Here is a 23856-nt window from a genome sequence, read left to right as displayed (position 1 = left end):
GGGGGGGTTGGATATACATACACAGCACAGAGTCAATAGAATTTGCAGAGAGCTCTTATTAGTAGATAAAACCAGGCTCCATCAGAGCAATATCCAACTATATCAGGTAGAGCTAGAAAAGAAATGTACTACCTGAATGCCCAAATTCTGAGACCAGCACCAATCAGTTCTTGATATATTGGAAGCATAGAAAGCGGAGAATCGGCCCAGTAGCTTCCCACAAGATCACTATAAATTCGAGTATTCAAAACGTTAAGCATGCACCCAAATAAAAGAACGACCTTAAATATGCCATAAAAAACTAACCTGCATGTACTCCATGGGTAAGTTATCCCAGTAACATTAGCATGTAATGCCTTCTGAACATCAGGGTGATTGAAGTACACTACGGAATGCCTCTCCGTGCAGGGATCATAGGCTCTCGACATCCATGGCTGAATTTAATGTAAAAGATCAATATCAACAAAACTCTCGCAATGGTCGAAAAGGCCAAATCAGATCTAGATTCTTGCAAAATCTGACAGCACGTAGTGTTTGTCGAGAAGATTTAATGTACTTACATAATGGCCCCTTAGGTTATGTCTCAAAGATGCAGTACTATTGCATGGACGAGTGTAAATGCTATACGGATCGATATTTCCTTGTTCAAACTCAGCAACTGTAAGAGCTTTCTTGCATTCTGCTGACGGGTGCTGAGAGGATCCAAAATCACAAGAACTTCGCAGCAGACGATACGTAGAATCAGATATCAGACCGTGAGTCCACCAATACTCAAATGTGCCAACATAATCGTGGTAGTCATCGGTAACAGCATTGCCCACCTAAAAAGGAGAAGCAAGACGAAGATTCATAACGCCATTGAGCAATAGTTGATTTAAAATAAACATCTCTCAGTTCAAAGCATCAACAACAATGTTGTCGACTCCAATTCGTTACCATAAATCCCTTTAAATTTATGACCGGGTTCTGAATTCCCTTGTTTCTTTCATAAATTAATTGTGATAGCTGAGGAACATAATGACCTGAAACAGAAGATAGATTGATATCAAATTTCAAATAGACCTTAGTTCTTGGAAGTTGAGAATGCAGAGAAACTCCATACCTGCATAACTCTCTCCAGTAATGTAGAAATCCCTGTGCTTGTACTGCGGAAACCTTTCGAACCAATTCACTAAAAATTTATATGAATCTTCAGCTGAAGTTTACAGCAAAAAAACATCCAAATCATCTTAACATTTCATTGTTCATAGTTCAAGTAAATGTTTCTTAATCTGTAATTCAATGAGACCATGTCAATTCAGAAACTACCTGTTTTCTGGTCACCTGCAGTGTACAAATCCGAGGTAGTATTGGAGTACGAAAAGCCAACACCAGCTGGGGATTCAAGGAACAGCAAATTTGCCACTGCAATGGATGAAATGAGATAACGTTAGTTGTTTGCATACAAGTAGATTAAGATAGCTAAACAACCCGACCAACGTACAATTGTTCCAAGCAAACGGATTCGAGTAAAGAGTCCTCCCATCTGGCTTAATGTGGAACGGTCCAATTTCTTCAGCTGCTCCATAGGCAACAGAAGAGCAACCAGGGCCACCATTCAGCCACAATACAAGAGGTCTTGACTCAGGTACACGGCTAGCTGGTGTCTCAGTCAGCCAATAAAACAATGCCCTCCCAGCTTGCTTATCTACAGTAACATAGCCAGAATACTGAGCAAAATCCACATTCTTTGGCTGCCCTGGTAATTGGGCGATTCTATCTCTATCTTGCTCAGCATTATACGATCCATGGGAGACTCCCACGAAAGAAAGAAGGCAAAATAGATAGAAAAACGAGTGACCCATTGTCACAAATGACAAAAAATGGAAGTTTCTTAGCTTGCAGAATTGGGATCTTGAGATTGATGGTGAAAAAAAAAGTCAAAAACTCAGATCCCAGAATAGCTCATGCTTCTGGGTCCTCACAGAATTGATCCTAGAGAGTAGATAAGACACGAACATATAGACTGTTCAGTCAAATTCGTTGAAATCCGTGTCGTTTTTTCAGTAAATCATGGTCAGCATTGGCCTGAAAGTGATTTGTTGTAATGAACAGTGTCTTTAAATGGGTTGTTCATCAAACAACCGCCTCTTATTAGATTGAATTTTGTTTGCTTCGGTCAGGCAACTTGGTAGAACAGAGGCAGCACATGGGGTTGCCTTAATTAAAGCTTCAACGCCGATGAATTTACTACCATATTCAATTCCAGCAAACACCCAGAAAAATGAGTCCAAAAAATCAAACGAGTGAACGCTGATAAGAACATTGTTTTGAGTGATGCATGCGGTGAGATCTTCAAGTACACGGGTTTACAGTAACTGACTCTATTACTAATGAGAAGAATGGATGAAAAAAAGAGAGGGAAAAACGACAGGAATGCAAGAATCAAAGGGGGGAAAAAGTGGGGAACATAAAAGTAGACTAACAGATGCTTCCGGCAGTGAATTGTGCAGTGTACTGGAGCTGCTGCTGCTGCTGCAGCAATGGTGGGTGGGCGGTGGTCCATTGAAAGCTGCTCCAGAAACGAAGGACGGGACGGGATGGGTTCAATTTTTACTGCCAAATCCACTTCCTCCCATTTACTCCCCTTCTCGTTCTTCACTTCTTAGCCTCTCAACCCACGAGAAGTTGGGATTAGGCGTTTAGAGAAGATTTATGATCAAACCCCACAATATCATAATATTATATTACCCAGTAAGAAAATCGTATTTATCTAATATGGTATTAAAGTCATACTTTAAACTTAGTCATCTCAATAGAATCTTATGATAAAACTATTATAAACCTTGAAGGCATAATAAAAATTGACTAAGACTTTAAAAGAAAAAGAAATTGAGACTTGATTAAGAAAGACATACTTTGTTCAAGAGGAGGTACTGGATGAAAGTCACACGTCAGCTACTATCTTCATGGGTGGAGAGTAGTGATTTCTGACACCCTACTAAATAGAAAACAAACGGTTAAAAAAGTATCATGGAGTCCTCCATTTAAAATTTAATTTTATTTTAATTTCTATACTTTTAAATATTTAATTGTAAAATTAATATTTATAATTACAAAAAAAAAAATTAGAATCCAGTGTTTATAATTTTAAATTATTATGTAAATTTAAGGATTGATTAATAAAAATATATTTAAACTTTTCATTTTTAAAAAAATTTAAAAAACACCTTAATTCTTTTTTTAAATTAAAAAATATATTTACAGTTAATACCACATTTTATAAACGCTCATAAACTTTTTAAAGTGACATTAAAATTTTGTAGATAATCTATAAATTATAACCTTAGATCGACGATAAGATTTCTTTTTTAACTTTTTTTTAATAAAAATAAAAGATATTTTTAAATTACTATTAAAAATAAATTCGTTTAGTATAATAACATTCTTATAGATATCTTCTAAAATTTAAGGATATTATTATTGATTTAATAGTGAACTAACATAAATTTCGAAAAAAAAATTTATTGACTAATTTTAAAATTTATTAAAAAATTAGAAAAAAATTTAGACATCGAGAATTATAAGGATTAAAATAAAAAAAATATGATATTATATGAACTGAATTGATATTTTAACCCAAAAAGTTTTAAGAATTTTAATTTTTCTATATAGTTTCTAAAAAAATCTCTAGACTTTTAATTAAATGGATAAATAAATACGAATAATATATATATATATATTAATATCTAAGTGAGAGATGAATATGAAGGTTGTGCAATAAGTTTGTTTGTATTCTATGGACCTTTGGGCCAAAATGTGTAGGCCCACTTGATGGAGTTTTCATTTTTGTAGCTTCTTGGTTGTTGGTTCTTTTTTAAGCACGAACGACTCATAATCGATAAAATTCGAACTTATATTTTGCATGAGTTTATTCGAGATTTTTCTTTTTTTTTTCCCCCCAAAATGTTGCAACACGATAGCTCGTATTCTCATAAATCATGCACGAACGACGTATTTAATATGAATATCGTTATAAATCTACCTGTCGTGAGTGAGTGAGATTGTAAATGAACTCTTTTTATTTATTATCGGTCAGGATGAGTACAATAGCTTATTGTCTAAGTGAGTAATATTGTTGTAAGAGACTGTAATAATCTAATGGATTTAAGTATAATTTTAATCGAAATATTTAACGATTAGTTTCATTTTAATTTTTTTTTTTAACTTTTAAATATGTATATTTAATTTATTTATTTTTAATAATTAATAATTTAGACATTTAAAGTTAATTTTGGTAAGAAAAAAAATTTATTACGTGATAATAATAATAATAATTTTGTGTGAAATTTTATAGTAGAAAAGTAAATAGATAAAATTAAATACTATTTTAATACAAATAGGAAAATTAAAACGTAATTTTAATAATATCATTATGCACTTGGGAGGGCGTGGAAGATTGGGGCACTAGCGTAATATTAAAACAATAAAGGGGCAAATATCAAAATCAAAAGTCAAAAGGAAACTTCGCGAAGGTAGAGGAATTTAATTTAATATTTATAAAGAGACGAGCCGCACGTAACCGACGGGCGCCGGAGACGGCGGGTAATAGATTATTACGTCACCCGGAGAAGGAGAGGCTCACTCGCTAGTAGGCGCGTGATCGACACGTACTTTTATTTATTTATCTAGTCAAATTAAAATTTTAATTCATATGGCTTTGTTAATTATCACTTATTCCTCAACTTTGTTTTTACACATAGGAGAATTCTACAATTTTTTAAAAAATATTTATTTAAGTCTATAAAATGTAAAAAAAAAAAAAATTAAGAATTTTTAAAATTAATTTTATATATAATAGTTTAATTAATTTTTAACAAAATTTGTATTTTTATAATTATTATTTTCTTTACCTTGGTGGGGAATAGTTCGAAACTTGAGAGTGGGTGCAGAGAGCACGTGCTCTGGTTTCGTGCCTTATAACTGTTCACGTGACGATGACGTGGCAACTTATTTTATTGTCAATTCCGTCGTTTTGTGGTTTGACTCCGTCTATTAACGGGGGAAAACGGAATAAAAGGCCAATCTGTTGAAGGCGGGAAATGCTGAATTATAGCGAAAGTCATCCATTTTAGGTCGTAATGACGTAATTGTCCCTCGGATTAATTTTGTTCTTACTGATTTATAATAACTAAAAAGGAAAAAACATAAATTTTAAAAAGGAAAAAAAAAAAGAAAATTAATTTAACTTCTAAACTTGTTTATTATCTTAATCCTAATTTTTAAAAAAGTGATAATTTCAACATTAATAATATTTAATTATTAAAACCATAGAAGATTAGAGTTAAAAAGCCTATTTATTGAAATTTATGAATTTTTTTTAGATATTAGTCACTTTTTTTAATTAAAATTAATAAATTTATGAAAAAATTATGTTATGTTTAATTAAAATCAATATATAAATCAACCTAATTTAAAAATTTAAGACATAACATTCTTTGTCTTTAAAATTAGACTTTATTTTTCCCAAGTTTATAAATTTCACATATTTTTGTAAAATATATTTAAATTACAAGCTGAAATTTAAAAATAAAATTAAAAACTTCAAAATTGTGTTTTATGTTATCAAATTAGCTGAGAAAATAATATTTTTATGCTTTTATTATGTATAAAATTAAAATTTAAAAATACAGATTAAAAAAGAGTGGGGGTGGAGAAGGAAATAAGTTATAGATGCAGGGGCAATTTAGTAATACAGAAAGTAGAATGACGAGGACGGAAAAAAGAGAGAGAATAAAATACAGATATGGTGAGAGAAATATAGAGGAGGAAAATAACTTCTTTAAAAAAATAATTGATTTTCTTTTATTTTATTTCCCGGACTTGTAGCGTGATTGGAATGCAGTTAACAACCGCGTTGAGATCCGGATGCCCCTCTTCCTCTCTCTCTCTCTTTTTGCTCAAGGATCTATTTTGTTCCTTATCGTCTTTCTTGCGCGTTCTCTTTTGAAGCAGATTTTCCACCAGCCAAGAAAGAGAGATAAAGGAGTCACTAAGAAGATTGCTAACAAACCCTAGGGGAAGTGGAAGAAGAAGAAGAAGAAGAAGAAGAAGAAGAAGAAGAAGAAGAAGAATTCTCTCTGTCATCGTCTTTTTCATCTGATTCAAGTCCTACAATTCATTTGCAGCGCCGAGGGTTGTGTATTTGAAGGCTTAAGGAAGGGGATATTGGTTGCGAGGGTTAGTTTGTGGGGGCTATTCGAGTTGGTGCTCAAGTTTTTTGAGCTTTTGTTTGTGTGATTATGTGCCTTGCGAACCACAGTTCTGGTTTGTGAGGTGGATGAAATTGGTTGCTCAGTTGTTGGAATTGGAATTGGAATTGGCTGTGGTGGTGGGGGCGAGGTGCTAGGGGTTTTTGTACTGGTTTTTGTGTGTGTTTGTGGGGGCATCCGTTGTTCGTTGATGCTCATGCAATTTTCTTGCTTTTCATGCCGCCAGAACCTTTGCCGTGGGACAGGAAAGACCTCTTCAAGGAGAGGAAACACGAGAAGTCGGAGGCCATAGGGTCTGCGACCAGATGGAGGGACTCTTATCATGGATCTCGCGAGTTCAATCGGTGGGGTTCTGCTGATTTTCGAAGACCTACTGGTGAGTTTTATTTTACTCTATTGTTTCTCCTTTGAACAGATCTCTGGTCGTCTAATAAGCAGGTTTCATTATCGTCGTTTTTTTTTTGGTTAAAGCTTTGGTTTTATTCCTGCTCTGTGATTTTGCCTCCTATCCCCCAAATCTGCCCGTATGTTTTTTTTCTCCGCTGGTATTGATTATCTATGTCGTTCTTCATTTTCCCCCTGAAGGTCATGGTAAGCTGGGTGGTTGGCACCAGTTTTCTGAAGAAACCAGTCACGGTTACGGGCCTTCTCGTTCATTCAGTGACAGGGTGTTAGAAGATGAGAGCTTCCGGCCGTCAGTTCCTCGTGGAGATGGAAAATATAATAGAATCGGAAGAGAAAGTAGAGGTTCTTTTAGTCAGAGAGACTGGAGAAGTCACTCCAAGGAGAATAGCAAAGAATTCGGAAACCCATCCCGAAGGCCATCATCACAGGATGCAAGTTCTGATCAGAGGTCATTAGATGATACGGTGACATATTCCTCTCCTCAATCTGATTTTGTGAGTGTGTCAGATAAAATTCACTCTAAGGACCGTAACGATAAGGTTGGTGGTGTTTATGGGTTAGGAAATGGCCCGAGGTCTGATGTCGAAGTTTCCCTTGGCTCCACTGATTGGAAGCCGCTTAAGTGGTCCAGATCTGGGAGTTTGTCTTCTCGAGGATCTGCTTACAGCAGTTCGACAAACTCGAAGAATGAAAAGACTGATTTACCTCGTAGAGTTGCATCTCCTTTGCAAAGCCCTTCTGCTGATGCTACTGCCTGTTTGACATCTTCTCTGCCTTCTGAAGATGCAATTTCAAGGAAGAAGCCAAGGCTTGGATGGGGTGATGGCTTAGCTAAGTATGAGAAGGAAAAAGTTGAGGTTCCTGATGGAAGTCTGAGAAAAGAAGTGACTGTTCTTTCCAGTAGTAGTGCTGAATTAACTCATTCACTTGGTTCAAACTTTGCTGAGAAAAGCCCCAAAACTTTGCCCTTTTCAGATTGTGCATCTCCTGCAACGCCATCCTCTTTTGCCTGCAGCTCATCATCAGGTGAGCTTTTTCCATTGAAAAAACTTTATAGACGTGATATTTTAGTGTCTTTAAGTGCTTTATACTGGTAATTAGTTTAGTGTGTGTGAAAATTGTTACAATATTTATGCGTAACCTATTCTTACAACATTTTTATTAATTCCTTAACCATTGTGCTAGGCTCAAGTTGGCATAGTCAATTTAAGATTTGAGAATGGGAAATGGGATTGTAATGTACTATCGAATTTTCTTTTTGCATGGATTATGTGTGATGTTGGCTGTACTGCAGTTTTGCTATGACACATGCAATTATTAGGTGGACATTTATGCATGTGCTGTTAAAGGTTTTGATGGTTGTAAAGAGAATTTTAATTGAACCTGGGCAAAGCAACTTGCATGCAGTAAAAACATTGAAGTGAAGGGTAAGAAGTTGGAATTAGCTGGTGGAGTTTGGTTCTGTGCACCTATATCTTTAAGTATTAGGCTTGCATTAATTTCTCAAATATTGGACTTCTTATTTCTTTTCCATCAACTTATGAATCTCGTTATTAAACTACAAACAATTGGTTTCTGTTAAGGTTTATGGGTCATTTGTCTTTGATTTAGCTGTAGACCTTTCGTTTCCTGTTTTTTGTAACTACCTTGGCACAAAACTTTTTATTACCCAATACATTCCTTCCAGAACACTCTATTCAGGGTTTTTTTTTTTGGTAATATTTTCCCCATAGCCCTGTTGGTTTGGTTGTGTTTTGTGTGGTTGCTTTTGTTTTTCTCTTTGTTTGCTGAATTGTAGTTGCCTCAAATCTAGAAGAAAGTAGTTGGGTGGGTACTTTTAGTTATCTTTTGTGATTATGAGTGAAGAAGTAAGTCTGTACTTGAATTTCAATTTTAGAAGTTGTAGTATCCGTTTTATTTCTTTCTTTCTTGCCTCTGTATATGCTGAACAATTTTTTTTTATTTCTTCTTTTTGAATTGAATTCAATAGGCTTGGAGGACAAACCATTTAGTAAGGCAGCAAGTGTTGATGGCATGATATGTAGTTCACCTGGGTCCAGTTCACAAAATCATCTTCAGAAATTATTTTCTAGTATAGAGAAGGTGGAGATTAGTTCAATTACTAATCTAGGATCGTCACTTGTTGAACTGTTTAATTCTGATGACCCAAGTTCAGTAGAATCATGTTTTGGGAAGTCTACATTGAATAAGCTGCTGACATATAAAGGTGAAATTTCAAAGACATTGGAAACAACGGAGTCTGAAATTGATTTTCTTGAAAATGAACTTAAGTCTTTGAAATCTGAAAACGGAGGGAATGTTTCTCATCCAAAATCTTGCAGTGCTGTGCATTTGGTGGAGAGCGTGCCATATTTCAAAGAACAAGATGGTGTCTCTTGTATTGCCCCTCGTCCTGCTCCCTTGAAAATAGTATCTTCTTCTGATGCAACAGTTGAGAAAATGCCAGTCTGCATTGGTGACATGGGAATTGAAGATGGTAGTACAAAGGCTGATGAAATTGATAGTCCTGGAACTGTGACATCAAAATTTAACGAACCATCTCGAGTTGTAAAGGCTGTTGCATCTGATCTCGTGGAAAATGACCATTGTTCTGAAGCTACAGATTCAATTGTACCTCACAAGATGGAAGGAAGTTCTAAAAAATCTGGGCCCTTTGTTGATGAACATTTAACAATTGGATCTGGTAATGAATGCATTCTTGCTAAGAGTTGTACCAGTGAATCCATTTATGGTGATATGACAACCCAAGCTGATAGTGGATCGTCCCTCTGTGATCTAATTTTTGCACGTAATAAAGAATATGCAAGTAAAGCGGCAGAAGTAATTTTTAAGGAACTACCAACAGAAATGTGCAAGATCAGCACTCAAAGCATCAAAATTGTCTCCTGCTTTGAGACTGAGAAACTTGTTAAAGAGAAAATTGCAATGAGGAGGCAGTTTTTAAAATTCAAAGAGAGTGCATTAACCCTTAGATTTAAAGCTTTGCAACACTCATGGAAAGAAGGGCTGCTGCATTCTGTGAAGAAAAGTCGCTCGAGGCCCCAAAAAAAGGAATTGAGTCTAAGGGTGACACATTCTGGCCATCAGAAGTACAGGTCTTCAATTCGCTCCCGTTTTGTACAGCATGGTAAGATTAGTTTCATCTTTCCTTCAGCTGATTATCTTTTCTTTTCCACTCCAGACCTACAAATTTTTTCTATCTCAAACTAATTCTTCAAATGTTATATTTTCTATTTTTAATTAAAAATGATTTACCCTGTTTTTGTTGATGACCAGACTGCAATGTATTTGAATTTATTTTTAAATTTAAATAGAATGCTAATGATGAAAATCAAGGGAATATTCTCATCTGCGATGATGTATCAAGTATTATTGTTTATTGAAACTTTAGTTTTCAATTAAAAAAAGCTAGCCTGTATATACACTTCTTGTTGTGATTTACAATTAGTAGGAGCTGTTCTCTTTATCTTGTATTTTATACTTCCTTATTTTCTGTTGTCAGCAGGTTGGTTTTAATTGGTGGATTGTGTTAGTAGGCTTGTTATGTTCTATTGAGATTTGATTTCATTGTAAATTATGATAGCGGAATATATATATATTTGGCATACAACATTTGAGTATTGACGATCCAGGTTATGTCACAACTTAAAAAGCTTGATAAGGTTTATTAAATGTGTTCAATATTTCCCTCGTGACCAGAGAACTCAGATGGAACTTCTTCAAAAAGATGCATGCATTTTTATCATTTATTCTATTGGCAGTCTACGTTTTTTGACATCTTCAAAGTTGTTTGTGGGTCATTAGATTCAGAGCTCTGTAGTAGTTCGTGTTGATGAGTATATTTTCTTCTTCCCCTTTGTGATTGCTTGGTAGCCGACTATTAATCTATCTCATTTCTAAACTGGCACCGTTCTAATATGTTGAATGGTTGAACACACAATTCCATCGTAAATTTTTTCTCTATCAATCATGAAATGTCGTTATAATTTAATGAACGCTTAAATTTTGATTTTTCAGGAGAGTGTCAGAACCCTGTTGTTAACTCTGAAATAGCTATTCGTTACTCCAGCAAGCTGCTGTTGAACCCACAAGTTAAGCTCTACAGGAATACTTTGAAGATGCCAGCTATGATTTTGGACAAGAATGAAAAGATGGCATTAAGGTTCATATCTCATAATGGGTTGGTTGAAGATCCGTGTGCTGTTGAGAAGGAAAGGAACATGATAAACCCTTGGACTTCAGCTGAGAGAGAGATATTCTGGGAGAAATTATCGTTGTTTGGAAAGGATTTTAGGAAAATTTCTTCCTTTCTCGACCTCAAAACCACAGCAGACTGTATCCAGTTCTACTACAAAAACCATAAGTCCGATAGTTTTAAGAAGAATAAAAATTTGGAGTTAGGCAAGCAAGTGAAATCTTCTGCCGCCACATACATGCTAACATCAGGGAAAAAATGGAATCCGGACGTGAATGCTACTTCCCTTGATATTTTAGGTGTTGCGTCAGAAATGGCAGCACAGGCAGATGTCGATATTGAAAACCAGCAAAAATGTAATCGTCATTTGGGCATGGGACGGGATATTGGTTCAAAAGTATCATGGAGTGCTAGCACTCCTTCAAATAAAAACAATTTGGATGCTCTTCAGACTGAGAAAGAAACTGTTGCTGCTGATGTTCTTGCTGGTATATGTGGTTCAATATCTTCAGAGGCCCTGAGCTCTTGCCTTACAAGTGCTATTGATCCCAGTGAGGACCACAAGGAGCGGAAGTGCCATAAGGTGGATTCTGCAACGAAACTTCCTTCTACGTCTGATGTCATGCAGAAAACTGATAATGAACCTTGTTCAGATGATAGTTCTGAGGATGTAGATTCTTCAAATTGGACAGATGAGGAAAAATCGATCTTAATGCAGGCTGTGTCGTCCTATGGTAAGGACTTTGATATGATATCAAGATGTGTCAGATCAAAGTCTAGGGACCAGTGCAAGGTTTTTTTCAGCAAAGCTCGGAAATGCCTTGGATTGGATTTGATACATACTTCTGGAGATGTAGGAACACCTGGGAGTGGTAATGATTCCAGTGGGAGTGGGACCGACACTGACGACCACTGTGTTGTGGAAACCTGTGGAGCCCGCAGCAGCGATGAATTTGTCTCCAAGTCGGTCAATGGCTTATCAACTTCTGTTATCATAAATCATGAAGAATCTGTTTCTGCTGTGACTGCCAACATGCGGAATAGTAGTCAATTTGAGGAAAGTACAGCTTTTGAACAGTTGGATGTTACAGGCGCTGAGGCTGTTGGAAACTTGGTTTCTGAGATTTCGAAGGAAGAGGATGCGCCCAATCTAGATTCTCATTCTGCCTGTAGTCTCACAAATGCTGCTGCTTTTCCAAGCCAGCCTGCACACGACCACAAAATTGAAGGCTGTTCTGAAAATACTGAAGCTTGCAAGCGCTGTAACGAGCCTGACATTCTGAGACCTGAATCGGTGGCCACAGTAGATGAAAACTCAGCAGCTGTGAGTGAGAGCAGAGCTACAACGGAGCTTGCATTTGGAGGAGAAGACGGAAGTGACACTAATTTACATGGGCAGAGTATGTTACAGCGCTCCTTTCAGGATTCGACTGGGTTTAATTCCAATCTTGCTCTAGAGTCCTTGGGATTTGATCCACAAATTTCACATCCAAAAATTCTTAAAGTGGATTCTGTAGCGAACAAGTCTTGTATCAAGGATGAAAACTCTCTTGTTGTCAGGAATTCTGGTCCTGGTATCATTGGAAGGGAAGAAATGCTTAACCAAGATATGTTTCCATCAGCACTTGTTTTGCAGGGGGTTGGCGATGCTCACCAAAAGCCTATGAATAGAGATGACTGTGCTGATCACCAAAATAGATTGTCGCGCCATATTGAATCATCTGAGTTCCCAAGCAGCTATCCTTTCAACAAACAAATTGTTGAGGACATAAATAGAAATATCAATCACACAGATTTTCCTGCTTTTCAAGGGCTGTCAAAGATCAATTGTAACGGTACATATGTTGTTGAGGACTGCTATCCTCAAAATTGTAACAGTTCCAAGGAGCCGTGCCACCGGGCGGCTGAACTTCCTCTTTTGCCAAAGAATGTAGAATTGGGTCATGATCATCAGAACACTTCATGCAGTGGCAATGCTTCCGATTCGGATGTTCCACACAGGAAGGGTGATGTGAAACTGTTCGGTCAGATACTAAGTCATGCCCCTTCCCTGCAAAATTTGAGTTCTGGTTCTAATGATTGTCGAGAGGAAAAGGAATTTCACAAGCTGAGGAGCAAATCATACGATATGGGAGAAAATGTTCCGTTAAGGAGTTACTGTTTTTGGGATGGAAGCAGAATACAGACTGGGCTGTCCACATTGCCTGATTCTGCCATTTTACAGGCTAAATATCCTGCTGCATTCAGTGGCTACTCTGCAACGTCTCTTAAAACCGAACAGCAGCCATTGCGGGCATTTGCAAATAACGGTGATCGAAATCTTAATGAGCTGGTGTCAGCTTTTCCAACTAAGGATGGAGTGGTCGATTACCAGTCGTATAGAATTCGAGATGGTGTCAACATGCGACCTTTCCCAGTCGATCTATTTTCCGAAATGCATAGAAGAAATGGCTACGATCCGCTATCTTTATCGAGCTTACAGCAGCAGGGAAGGGTGGTTGTTGGAAGGGGAGGGATTCTCATGGGTGGTTCTTGTACTGGTGTTTCAGATCCCGTGGCAGCCATTAAAATGCACTACGCAAAGTCCGATCAGTACGTCAGGCAACCTGGTAGCACGTTTACCAGAGAGGATGGGAGTTGGAGAGGAGGTAATGGAGATTTAGGCAGCAGCAGGTAGCAGTAGATGTGCACTGGGGGCCCTCACAATCGTTTGGGAGGAGGTCCTCGCCTGTATCATATGATTAGTCTGTTTCAAGTTAAGAAGTGGTAGGGTAGGAGTTAAAAATTGAACCAATGGGTTCTGAAAAATCCATCTTTTTGGTTGAAAGAAAAAAAAGAAAAAAGAGGAAGAGATTTTAGGGGATTGTAATATTGTAGCAGTCTTCTGTATTTGTTGTATTTGATTGCAACACAGAAAATAATGTTCTAAAAACTGGGAGCGGCCATAGTCACACACCTCTCTCCCCTCGTACAGATCGAGCCTTCCCAACTTTGATAGCCTAACCTACCTGACTCCTGACATTCATTCACCCAGTGGAGGTTAGTAGTTTTGGTCAGCTTCTCCTTTGACCTTTTTTTTTCTTTCTTTCTTTGTTTATCTTATACTTGTTTAGTTGTATTTGTAGGGTTTAGGAGTATTTTGTAGCATTTCCCTTATATAATATATAGTCATCAAAATTTGTCTTGTATCATATTTCCTTGTCTGTCTGTATTTTAGATTGTGTATGACTAACGTGAAGAATGATTAATCTTTGCCAATGGGGTAAATTTTTTACTGTGCCTTTTGCTTTCACTGTTACAACCAATGAATTTGTTGTCACTGTTATAACCAATGAATGTGTTGTGAGAAATGAAGAACTTTTAACACTTTTGTGGAGTTTGTGGCTGAAGAAATATAGAAGATAAGTCTTCGACTTTCGAGTATTTTACTCGAGATTGTGTACAGGAAATTCTTCGTCGTTTGAGTATTTTGCTCGTGATTGGGTACACAGTTAATTTCCTCTTGGCTTTGTCATTTTTGTAACGTCACAGTCGACCATACTTTCAATAATTTCTTTGACATTTGGAATAAATTCTCTTCTGGGGGGAATTAGTTCAGCAACATGAATTTGTTATATTTTGAAGTAAAAAAAATTATTTTTCAATAATTTTTAGAAGTAATTATTAAAAAGAAAAAAAAAAAAGATTTAACACCTTTATAGGTCAACGAATAATTAATTTATGAATTGAGAATTTTAGGGTGGGCCAGCAAACCGACCAGCAAACGTGACATAACGTCATAGTAATTTTTCGTATGTGTATATATTCCCAAATATTTATTAAATTTTTTTCGAACTACCTATTTTATTTTCCAAGGGTTGACTAAATTTTTTAAAATGAAAGTTTCTGAATAATAATTAAACATAAAAGCACAAAACAAATTTATTATGCCTGCTTGGAAATAGAAAATTTTAATTCCACAAGGCTGGATTTATATATGTAACTTTTGAACTTCTTTTTTTTTTTTTTTTAAAAAAAATCTCTTAATTAGTAACCCTTCTAAAAAAATATTCTAATTTTTTTTATTTATAAAGATATAAAATTTTATAATTGATTTAAATAGATATATATTATAGGTAAAATATAAAAGTTTTAGGTATTTTAATTAATTTATCTCTAACCGACTGTCTTAATAATCTGCTTATTTAAGTATATTTCCAATTTTGGGATGGAATTTGACGTGCCAAATAATATTCTAAGTTAAAACAATGTAATAAGTCAACTTTTATAAACAAATCGTAACAATATTTGTTATTTTATCTATGATAAAATATTCCAATATGTCAATCAACAATTCGTAGGCCCCCATATTTCCTCAGCTTACAGCTGATTTCTTCTGGATTCTCCCCCTCCCTCTATTCGCTCTCCACACGCCTTCTTATCGTTTTCTTTCAGATATTTGTTTTCTTCAACACAAATTTTCGCTTACGATTCACCACGATTTGGGACTTCATGCATAGGTATTGAAATCATTTCTCGTTTCTTGTGCTTCTTCTTTGTTTCTTCCGCTCTTGAGTCTTTTCTGTAGAGATTTTCGATGTATGCTGATCATTCTTTGGCTGAGATTCTGCAGTTTTGTGATATTAGGTGTTGCATTGATTATTGATATATATAATGTTTTACTAGACATTTATTGTTTTTGTACGTGATTTGATGAGCTATCTCTATCTATGAATCATTTAATGGAAAGTTAATTTGACATGCCGTAATTTACATTGTTTTTACTTTTTAAGCAATACATTTCAAATATATGGTGTTTTGATTTCATTTTGGTTTGGAAATTCATCTGTTCTTCTCTCCCTGCTACCAGATAAAGAGAAAGAAGGCATATGAATAACTAGGAAATGGGGAAGAAAGGGAGTTGTTTTTTTGGAGTGAGGAAAGTTCTCAGTCACCATCATGAGAAGAAAGACAAGGTTTGAATTGAGCTACTTCTGTTGAGATATATTCTTCACTGTTTTACAATCGTATGGAAATCTGCCCTTTAACTTCGATTATATTATCTCAACAGAAACCAAACAAATATAAGAATAAATGGATCCAAGAGGAGGAGAATGTGGATGTCATTTCCTTTTTGGAACAATCCCAATTGGAGGTTCTTGCACAGCCTCCTATGATAGAAACAAGCGAGCTTGCGCATTTGGAGGCTGCGGAGCCTTCTGTTGCTGAAGCTCAGCTGGCTGTGGAGGTTGAATATCCACCTAGTTTTATCCCTCGTCGGCCAGAGATGTCGGAGGAAACAGCTGCTATTATGATTCAAGCTGCGTTTCGTGGATATACGGTATGCTCCAGTTTACATTGCGGTATTTGTTAGAAATCACGAACCTCTAAAATGGTATGATATTATCCACTTTGAGCATAAGCTCTCATGGCTTTGCTTTTGGTTTTCCTAAAAGACCTCGTACCAATGGAAATAGTATTCCTTACTTATATATCTATGATCTTCCTCTTAATTAGCCAATGTGGAACTACTTCTCTCAATAATCCTCAACAATCCTCCCCTTGAACAAAGTACACCTTAGAGTCTCTCCTAAAGGTTCCTTCTCTGGAGCTCTTGAACAACCTTCCCTTAATCGAGGCTCGACTCCTTCTCTAGAACCCTCGAACGAAGTACACCGTTTGTTCGACATAGTATTAAGATCTTTTAGCGATTAGAAACATCAGTAGCTGTTGTCCATGAGTTTTAAGATTATTTGTTCTTTTTAAAAACTGTTTCCACCTATTGGTAGTTCAAGAAATTTATAGAATTCACAACCAAGTTTTATTTTGAGTTGTATATCGATTGGTCGTCCGTTTATTTTCTGCAGAAGGGGTTCATTGTTTCTTCAAAACAAGTTCTTTTGAACACAATAGCTTTGAATTTTGGCGATGTATCGGCTGAAAATCCAATTGTACATCAGCCAAGAGGCTTACTTATAGTCAATGTTGCTCATTATTGAGAAATGAGAACCTTAAATGTTGGAGTTTTAAGCTCATTCCTTTTGCTGTTCCTATTGAAATTTCATGAAAGTATTTCTTGTTATCATTCAACTCTGTCCTGGATTTTGAAGAGTTTTTCTTCTACTGGATACAAACAAGCATCGGTAATGATTCGCATCATGATTTTCCCCGAGTGTTTTGCATTTCAGAAATGAAATGTATGAACGATTCTTGTGCATTTCTCAATACAGGCACGGAGAGCATTGAGAGCTCTCAAAGCGTCGATGAGATTGAAGGCGTTGGCACAAGGGCAGTCTGTCAAACGGCAAGTGGCCCATACTTTAAAATACATGCAGACCATTACTCATTTACAGGCAGAGATTCATAAGAGGAGAATAAGAATGTCGGAAGAAAATCAGGCTCTTCATCGGCAACTTTATAAGAAACGTGAGAAACATGTCGAGAAGTTAAAATCTTCTGTAAGTTCTCCTTTGTTCCAACTTTTTGGTTGTATATAACTGTGGTGTCTGTAGTGCTTGTATAAACAAGTCTGTCGCTGTGCTGTGCAATTATGAACTTGTGGCCCCTGTATTACAATTACCTTTCTGGTCATTACTCGAATACGTTATTTCGGTTGCTACTTGTTCGTGGTCTTTGTATAGACATATGCATGCTTGCATCCATACATGTAGTATACAACCCAGATTTGAAGGTTTAAGCCTAAACTAAAGGTCTAATTATCATCATGCTGATCTTTTTTTATTTTCTTTCCAGTTCTTATTTTTGTTTAACAGTAAAGCGTCATTCATCCAAGTGTTGGTCACTGCAGTAACATCATGTATATATCATTGTAACGATTGCTTTTCCCCTACCCTCCTTTCTGCATCCTGCATTTATCTAAGAATCAAACTTCAAGTAGTGTAAATGTGTATTTGTTGAAAAGAATGGCGTCCTCCATGACTTGCATTACAGATGGACAATGACTGGAATCACAGCACCCAATCTAAGGCACAAATTGAAGCTAAATTATTGAACAAGCAAGTAGGTGCACTTAGAAGAGAAAGGGCTCTGGCTTATGCTTACTCTCATCAGGTACCACATGTTTTTCTTTATCCCGTAGTACGTGCTTGCTGAGTTTAATTCATAACTCTGGAACACAATGATTTTATTGGTCTGAACTTAGAGGACACTTTACCTGCTGAGTTAATGTAACAGCCCAAGCCTACCGCTCGCAGATATTGTCTTTTTTGGACTTTCCTTTCTAGACTTTCCCTCAAGGTTTTAAAATGTGTTTGCTAGGGAAAGGTTTTTACACTCTTATAAGGGATGTTTCGTTCTCCTCCCCAACTGATATGGGATCTCACAATCCATCCGCTTTGGGGTCTAGCATCCTTGCTGACACACAGTCTCGTGTCCACCCTCCTTTGATGCTCAACCTCCTCGTTGACACATTGCTCGGTGTCTGGTTTAATACCATTTGTAACAACTTAAGCCCACCGTTAGCAAATATTGTCTTCTTTGGGCTTTTCCTTCCAAGCTTCCCCTCAAGGTTTTAAAACGCGTCTACTAGGGAGAGGTTTCCACACCCTTATAAAGAATTCTTTGTTCTCCTCCCCAACCGATGTGGGATCTCACGGTTAAAGGGTACTTCAAAAAGTCCATATAATTTGCAATCCTGATGGTATTCAATCGTTATGTAATCGCCTTAGTTCTATGATTCTGCTGAATGTATTTCTTTTTGATAGAAAGAAGTTGCTAATGTCAATAGGATATCTCACTGCACTAGCTTTATCTATAAGGTAGCTTTTAGAAAATCTCTTGTTGGTACCATTAGCTACTCCTTGCAGTTTTGTTCTGCTCGTAGTAGGATTGTTTCTCAAATTCTGTAAACAATAATTTCGATTTGGTAGCTTTCCTTTTAGAAAGTCATATGAAAATAAGTTTTTATCTATCATTAACAGCCAACATGGAAATTTTTTTCAAGAACTGCAACCCCCAGTTTCATGGATCCAAACAATCCCCACTGGGGTTGGAGTTGGTTGGAGAGGTGGATGGCAGCTCGTCCATGGGAACTCCGAATCACCGACGAGCAAATGGATCACATTTCTGTCATGAGCATTGCTACCCGTGCTTCTGTGGTTGATATAATCCAAATTTTTTCTCGTCGTGATCAGATCTTTTATACCAAGCCTTCTCTAAGGTCTCCTACAAGGCAACTGCTGCATAGGCATCATTCTCCTTCAACTTCTAAGCCACTATCTCCCTCATCTAGCAGAAACAAAAAGAATGCAGCCAATTCAGGGATAAGCAGCTGGGGCGCGTATGATGTCAATTCAAAGCTCTTCCGGAGGCATACTATTGGAGGGTCATCACTCAAGGATGATACAACCATTGCCAGTTCACCTTCAGTTTCAAGTCACACAACGCCATCAAAGGCTGTCAAGACTCCGTCCCGGTTTGCAAGTTCATCTAGAACAGAGAAGAAAGGAACAGTGGAAAAAGGATCTACAAGTACAAGTTCTGCAAGGAAGCAGCTTTCCTTTACAGCTCCTCCTGTTAAGCCAAGGAGGCGATCTAGTCCTCCATTGGTGAAATACTAGCCAAGCACATAAAACCATGAGAAAGTTCGAAAATTGATTGATTGATCGTCGAGTTTGTCGAATCAGCCGAAAGCGAAACCCTGGGCTACGACTACTATTCTTCTTTCACGAGGAAAAGGTTCAGGCCTTCGCATCCGTGTCCAGGCTTATCGAGAAGTGTTTTATTTAAGTAGTAAGGTAATCGACGAATCCATTCCTTCTTCACCTGCATTCTTCAACAGCTTCTATTTGACCATTTGGGTGAGCTAATATATATGTTTCTTTGGTTTTTTTAGTGTATTTTTTCTCATTTCCCATACCGTTCTTCCTGAAATTCTTGTTTGTTTCTGGGTGGCTTTTATCTATTGAATCCATTTGTATATTTGTTTGTCTATAATATTGTGAGAATCCTTCTTGTGTTATAGTACGTGATTTGATTTTAATTTTATTCTTCCTCGAGAAATATAGATCGTCGCAAAACTATCATTGAATAAGAAAAATTGTAACAACCCTAGCCTACGAGTTACCCAGTGAGGAGGTTGGGCTCTTAAGTAGAATTGTGAGATTCTACGTCGGTTGGAGAGTATAACAAAATATTTCTTATTAGGATGAGACACGTTTTAAAATCGTGAGGCTAACAACGATACGTAATTGGTTAAAATAAATAATATCAATTAGTAGTTGCCTTGGGTTATTACAAAAATAATCCATATAAACACATAAAATTACTGTTAGCGTTAGCATAACTTAGTAATCGACATATACTCCTTCCCTTGAGGTTAAAGACTTCATACCCTTCACTACGTTGTTACATTAACATTTTTAATGACGACCTCATTTTGAAGTTAATTGAACACGATCATATAATGCGAAATAGAAGGAGAGCGTGTCAGGCTAATAGGCTAAAATGAAAATAATTTAAGAAATTTAATTAGAGCATAATGTCATAAAAAATAATAATTTACCACATTGATTTGATTTAAATATTAAGAAAACAATTAAAAAATATATATATAAATATTTGGGTATGTTAAGTAATTAACCGAACTTTTGGGGAGAATGATAAATTAAAAAGGAATAAGTAGAGGGACGGGAACGCAAATTATGAAAGTTTTTTTTTTTAAAAAAAGAGTTAAATAAAGATACGTCATATGGATAAGGAACTCCTCCGATTTAAAAATAAAAAAATAAAAAAATAAAAAAAACATTGAGAAGCGGAAAATGGGACAGAGCCCAATATTCGAAGCTTCCTCCCGCCCGACCCTACGTAGCCCTTACGTCACATTTTATCCGTTTCCCTTTTCATTTATTTAAAACCAATTTCCTAAAACATAAAATAAATTTATTTATTAACCAAAAATTCCTAAATAAACAGCTTAAATATATTTATATTTAAATATATGGAAAGTTTTGGACTTGGTTATAATTTTGTAAAGTTTTAATTAATTATATTAGTTTAAACTCTCAACTTTTGTATCTAAATTAATTTAAAAATAAAATTATTAATTTCTAAATCTTTTATTTCAAAATAAGGAGAGGAAATAAATGCTCAAAATTAATAAAGATGGTTCTTATTTATTCGATTCTCGCATTTTTCTCCAATTTATATTAATAATTTTGTTGAAAATATGTTTTATATATTAATTATAAAAGTTTAGGTTTGGGTTATTTAAATTATTTTGAAAATAATAATAATAATAATAATAATAATAATAATAATAATTTAGATTGAAAAAACAAAGAGAAAAAAATGATAGGCTTTTCCGGTCTCAAAACTGCTGGTTCCTTCTTCTTCTGCTTCGTCTGCCACTCGTCTCTCTAAGGAAGCATTAACCAAAGCCTTGCCCCATATTCCACTCGTCTTCTTCTCATTTTTCCTTCCAATCTGTGCTACAATGGCGACCTAGAACTCTCTATTCTCTTTGTTTCTTTCTGCAGAAATGGATTGCTCTTGAGCCCTGTCGAAATGTGTGATACGCATCGATTTCAAATTCGTCTCTTTGGGTTTTGCTGGTTTCGGATTCGATTCCTCGCGGTGCTGCTTTTATTCAATCGGTTATCCACACCTCCTGGTAGTGATTCTTTCGGATTTATTGATTGAGAATTTCATCTAGTTTTGTACGTTGTTTCCCTTCTTATTTTAGTTTTATCTGTGTGAATGGTGTTTGGATTACTGGTGTCTGTGGAGCAGTCTGTCGATTTCGTTGAAGATTTGTGCAGTTTAGTTGTTTTCAGCAATGGTGTCTGCTAATGACCCTATCGAATCTTTTTTCAACTCGATTCAAGTTGTTAAAGAAGCGCTTTCGCCAGTCGAATTGGGCTTCCGAAAAGTAGCGAAAGATCTTGAGTATCGTCTCCCCGGGCATAGGAATGAGGACAATTTCATAAGATTTATTTTGCGACCTAAGGATGAGGATACGCAGAACGAAGGTGTGATCTATGATACGAAGAAATTGAGTCCCTGTGTCGTTGGGGATAAACGGAAGCAAGGTACAAACGTTCCAGTAAAGGCTTTCTTGGGAAACTTCTCGCTGAAGCCAGTAAATTTGGAGGCTTCCAAGAGTGCATTGGAAGAGGAAGATTTTGCTAAGGAGGAGGCCTCTTGTGGGAAGTGCTTTCAGTTTGCTGGCTCTTGGTCTTTGTTGGTTAACAATGTTGTACGAGCACTTCCCCGCCCTTTTAAGACAATTAAGAAGCGATTACAGAAAACGGATGAGGAAGAAAGGATAGGTTTGTGCACGAAGCAAAAAGTTTCACGTGATTCAAAACAAAGGCAGAAGGAGAAGCAGCATACTAAATCATTTCAGGAAAGCTTGAGGCACGATGAAGGAAAACATGTGCCATTTGAGTGCTTAATAGGTTTTGTTTTTTATCAGTTGACACAGAATCTTCAGAAGTTTGATCTTGAGGAGGAAGGAAATGTTGATAAGAGCTATGATACTTCCTCACCGTCACCATTGGCCCCTCAGGTTGATCATTTCAAGACTGTGGCAAGCATTTGGGAAGGTCGAAAAGCAGAAGTAAATGGGTTTTTGGGGAACTTGAGGTTTGCAAGAGTTGGAGGTGTTCCATCAGGCATAGTGGGAGTCAGTTCTTCTGTGAACGAGGGGGATGATGGTATGTCTTCTGAGAATAGGGAAGAAACTAATGGCATTTCACCACAGAAACTAGCGAGTGGCATCCTAAGCATTCCTCTCTCTAATGTTGAGCGCTTGAGATCCACATTATCTACTGTGTCATTGACTGAGCTCATTGAGCTTTTACCACAAGTAGGGCGGTCCTCTAAAGATCATCCAGACAAGAAGAAATTGATCTCAGTTCAGGACTTCTTCAGATACACAGAGGCTGAAGGTACGCTCGAACAGTTCATATTCTTTTGCGTTAAACACTTTACTTTCTGGTTTAAAAATTGCATGTTATTATCTTGGCATTGTTATGTTTCAATTAAATGATATATGTATGGAGCCTGCTTTCCCTGATATTTCTTAATCACATTCTTCTGCAATTAAATGATATATGTATTGAGCCTGCCTTCTCTGATATTTCTTAATCACATTCTTCTCGGAATTTGTACCCTAGAGCGACCAGATGGATCTGTATCAAGGACAATCCAGGGATCTAAATGATTGATTAAGGACTTGTCATCTTTTATGTTCCTCTTTTATTAACTTAAGCTTATGCCCAAGGTTTTACTGAGTTTCTGTTTCGTCACATCAAGGAAGGCAATTATTCATGGTTATAACTGACAAAAATGATGTAGTTTGTCTTTTGATGTCGCCACTCTCCTACTATCACCCAATTGTCCATTTACTTGATTTATTTAAGGGGAAAAAGGTCTATCAACTTAATGCTCTTGTACAGGAAGGAGGTTCTTTGAAGAGCTGGATAGGGATGGTGATGGCCAAGTGACTATGGAGGATCTTGAAATTGCCATTAGAAAGAGAAAATTGCCCAAACGATATGCTCGAGAGTTCATGAATCGCACTAGAAGTCACATATTCTCGAAGTCATTTGGTTGGAAGCAATTTTTGTCTTTCATGGAACAGAAGGAACCAACCATTCTACGTGCATATACTACTCTCTGTCTGAGCAAGTCAGGGACTTTGCAAAAAAGTGAAATATTGGCATCGCTTAAGAATGCTGGGCTCCCTGCTAATGAAGATAATGCTATTGCTATGATGCGATTTCTGAATGCAGACACTGAGGAATCTATCTCATATGGACATTTCCGAAACTTTATGCTGCTTCTTCCTTCAGATCGACTACAAGAAGATCCACGGTAAGATGGCTTTTTTAATTTGATATTCTGAGGGTACATCTTATGGTCCAACTTTTTGGTAGTTGCTTGAGGTTCTTTCTACTAAAACATGAGAAAGGAAAAAATGAGTTTTTTTTTTTTTTTTTTTTTTTTTTTTTTTTTTTTTTTTTTTTTTTTTTTTTTTTTTTT

At 36.4% G+C, this 23856-nt stretch overlaps 4 protein-coding genes across 6 annotated transcripts in view; 3 read left to right on the top strand and 1 right to left on the bottom strand.

The window, feature by feature from the left end:
- Positions 1–2642, bottom strand: part of LOC111488868 (serine carboxypeptidase-like 27) — a 5529-nt gene extending 2887 nt beyond the window's left edge. Inside the window, exons 1-7 of the mRNA XM_023136799.1 lie at positions 1484–2642; positions 1309–1404; positions 1103–1195; positions 937–1022; positions 561–821; positions 307–434; positions 133–228 (exon numbers count right to left, since the gene is read on the bottom strand). Coding sequence (XP_022992567.1) covers positions 133–228; positions 307–434; positions 561–821; positions 937–1022; positions 1103–1195; positions 1309–1404; positions 1484–1844 — 1121 coding nt within the window. The 5' untranslated portion in view covers positions 1845–2642. The remainder of the gene's footprint in view (positions 1–132; positions 229–306; positions 435–560; positions 822–936; positions 1023–1102; positions 1196–1308; positions 1405–1483) is intronic.
- Positions 2643–5887: 3245 nt separating this feature from the next.
- Positions 5888–14149, top strand: LOC111486582. The gene is made up of 4 exons (XM_023133776.1): positions 5888–6627; positions 6837–7682; positions 8647–9804; positions 10695–14149. Exons 1-4 carry the CDS (start codon positions 6468–6470, stop codon positions 13547–13549), a joined length of 5019 nt encoding a protein of 1672 aa, XP_022989544.1. The 5' UTR covers positions 5888–6467; the 3' UTR covers positions 13550–14149.
- A 1101-nt stretch (positions 14150–15250) lies between these two features.
- Positions 15251–19824, top strand: LOC111489684 (protein IQ-DOMAIN 1-like). 2 transcript variants are annotated; one of them, XR_002719424.1, is made up of 7 exons: positions 15251–15371; positions 15722–15827; positions 15923–16192; positions 17082–17309; positions 17803–17922; positions 18792–19490; positions 19610–19824. XR_002719424.1 is itself a non-coding variant. In XM_023138012.1 (6 exons), exons 2-6 carry the CDS (start codon positions 15756–15758, stop codon positions 19428–19430), a joined length of 1329 nt encoding a protein of 442 aa, XP_022993780.1. In that variant the 5' UTR covers positions 15251–15371; positions 15722–15755; the 3' UTR covers positions 19431–19824. The 2 variants fall into 2 exon arrangements, 1 of the variants encoding a protein (XP_022993780.1); XM_023138012.1 differs by having other exon boundaries at positions 18792–19824.
- A 1326-nt stretch (positions 19825–21150) lies between these two features.
- Positions 21151–23856, top strand: part of LOC111473072 (mitochondrial substrate carrier family protein C-like) — an 8351-nt gene continuing 5645 nt past the window's right edge. The window contains exons 1-3 of one of the 2 annotated variants that reach the window (XM_023118717.1): positions 21151–21481; positions 21601–22760; positions 23271–23688. In XM_023118717.1, the coding sequence (XP_022974485.1) occupies positions 21647–22760; positions 23271–23688 (1532 nt within the window). In that variant the 5' untranslated portion in view covers positions 21151–21481; positions 21601–21646. Of the gene's footprint in view, positions 22761–23270; positions 23689–23856 lie in introns of both variants that reach the window. The other variant, XM_023118664.1, reaches the window with a different exon arrangement.

This window comes from Cucurbita maxima, unplaced genomic scaffold (assembly GCF_002738345.1).
Source record: "Cucurbita maxima cultivar Rimu unplaced genomic scaffold, Cmax_1.0 Cma_Scf00001, whole genome shotgun sequence".
In the NCBI taxonomy this organism is placed as follows: Eukaryota; Viridiplantae; Streptophyta; class Magnoliopsida; order Cucurbitales; family Cucurbitaceae; genus Cucurbita; species Cucurbita maxima.
The sequence above is the reverse complement of the archived record's forward strand: the minus strand, read 5'-3'. Positions and strand labels throughout refer to the sequence as shown.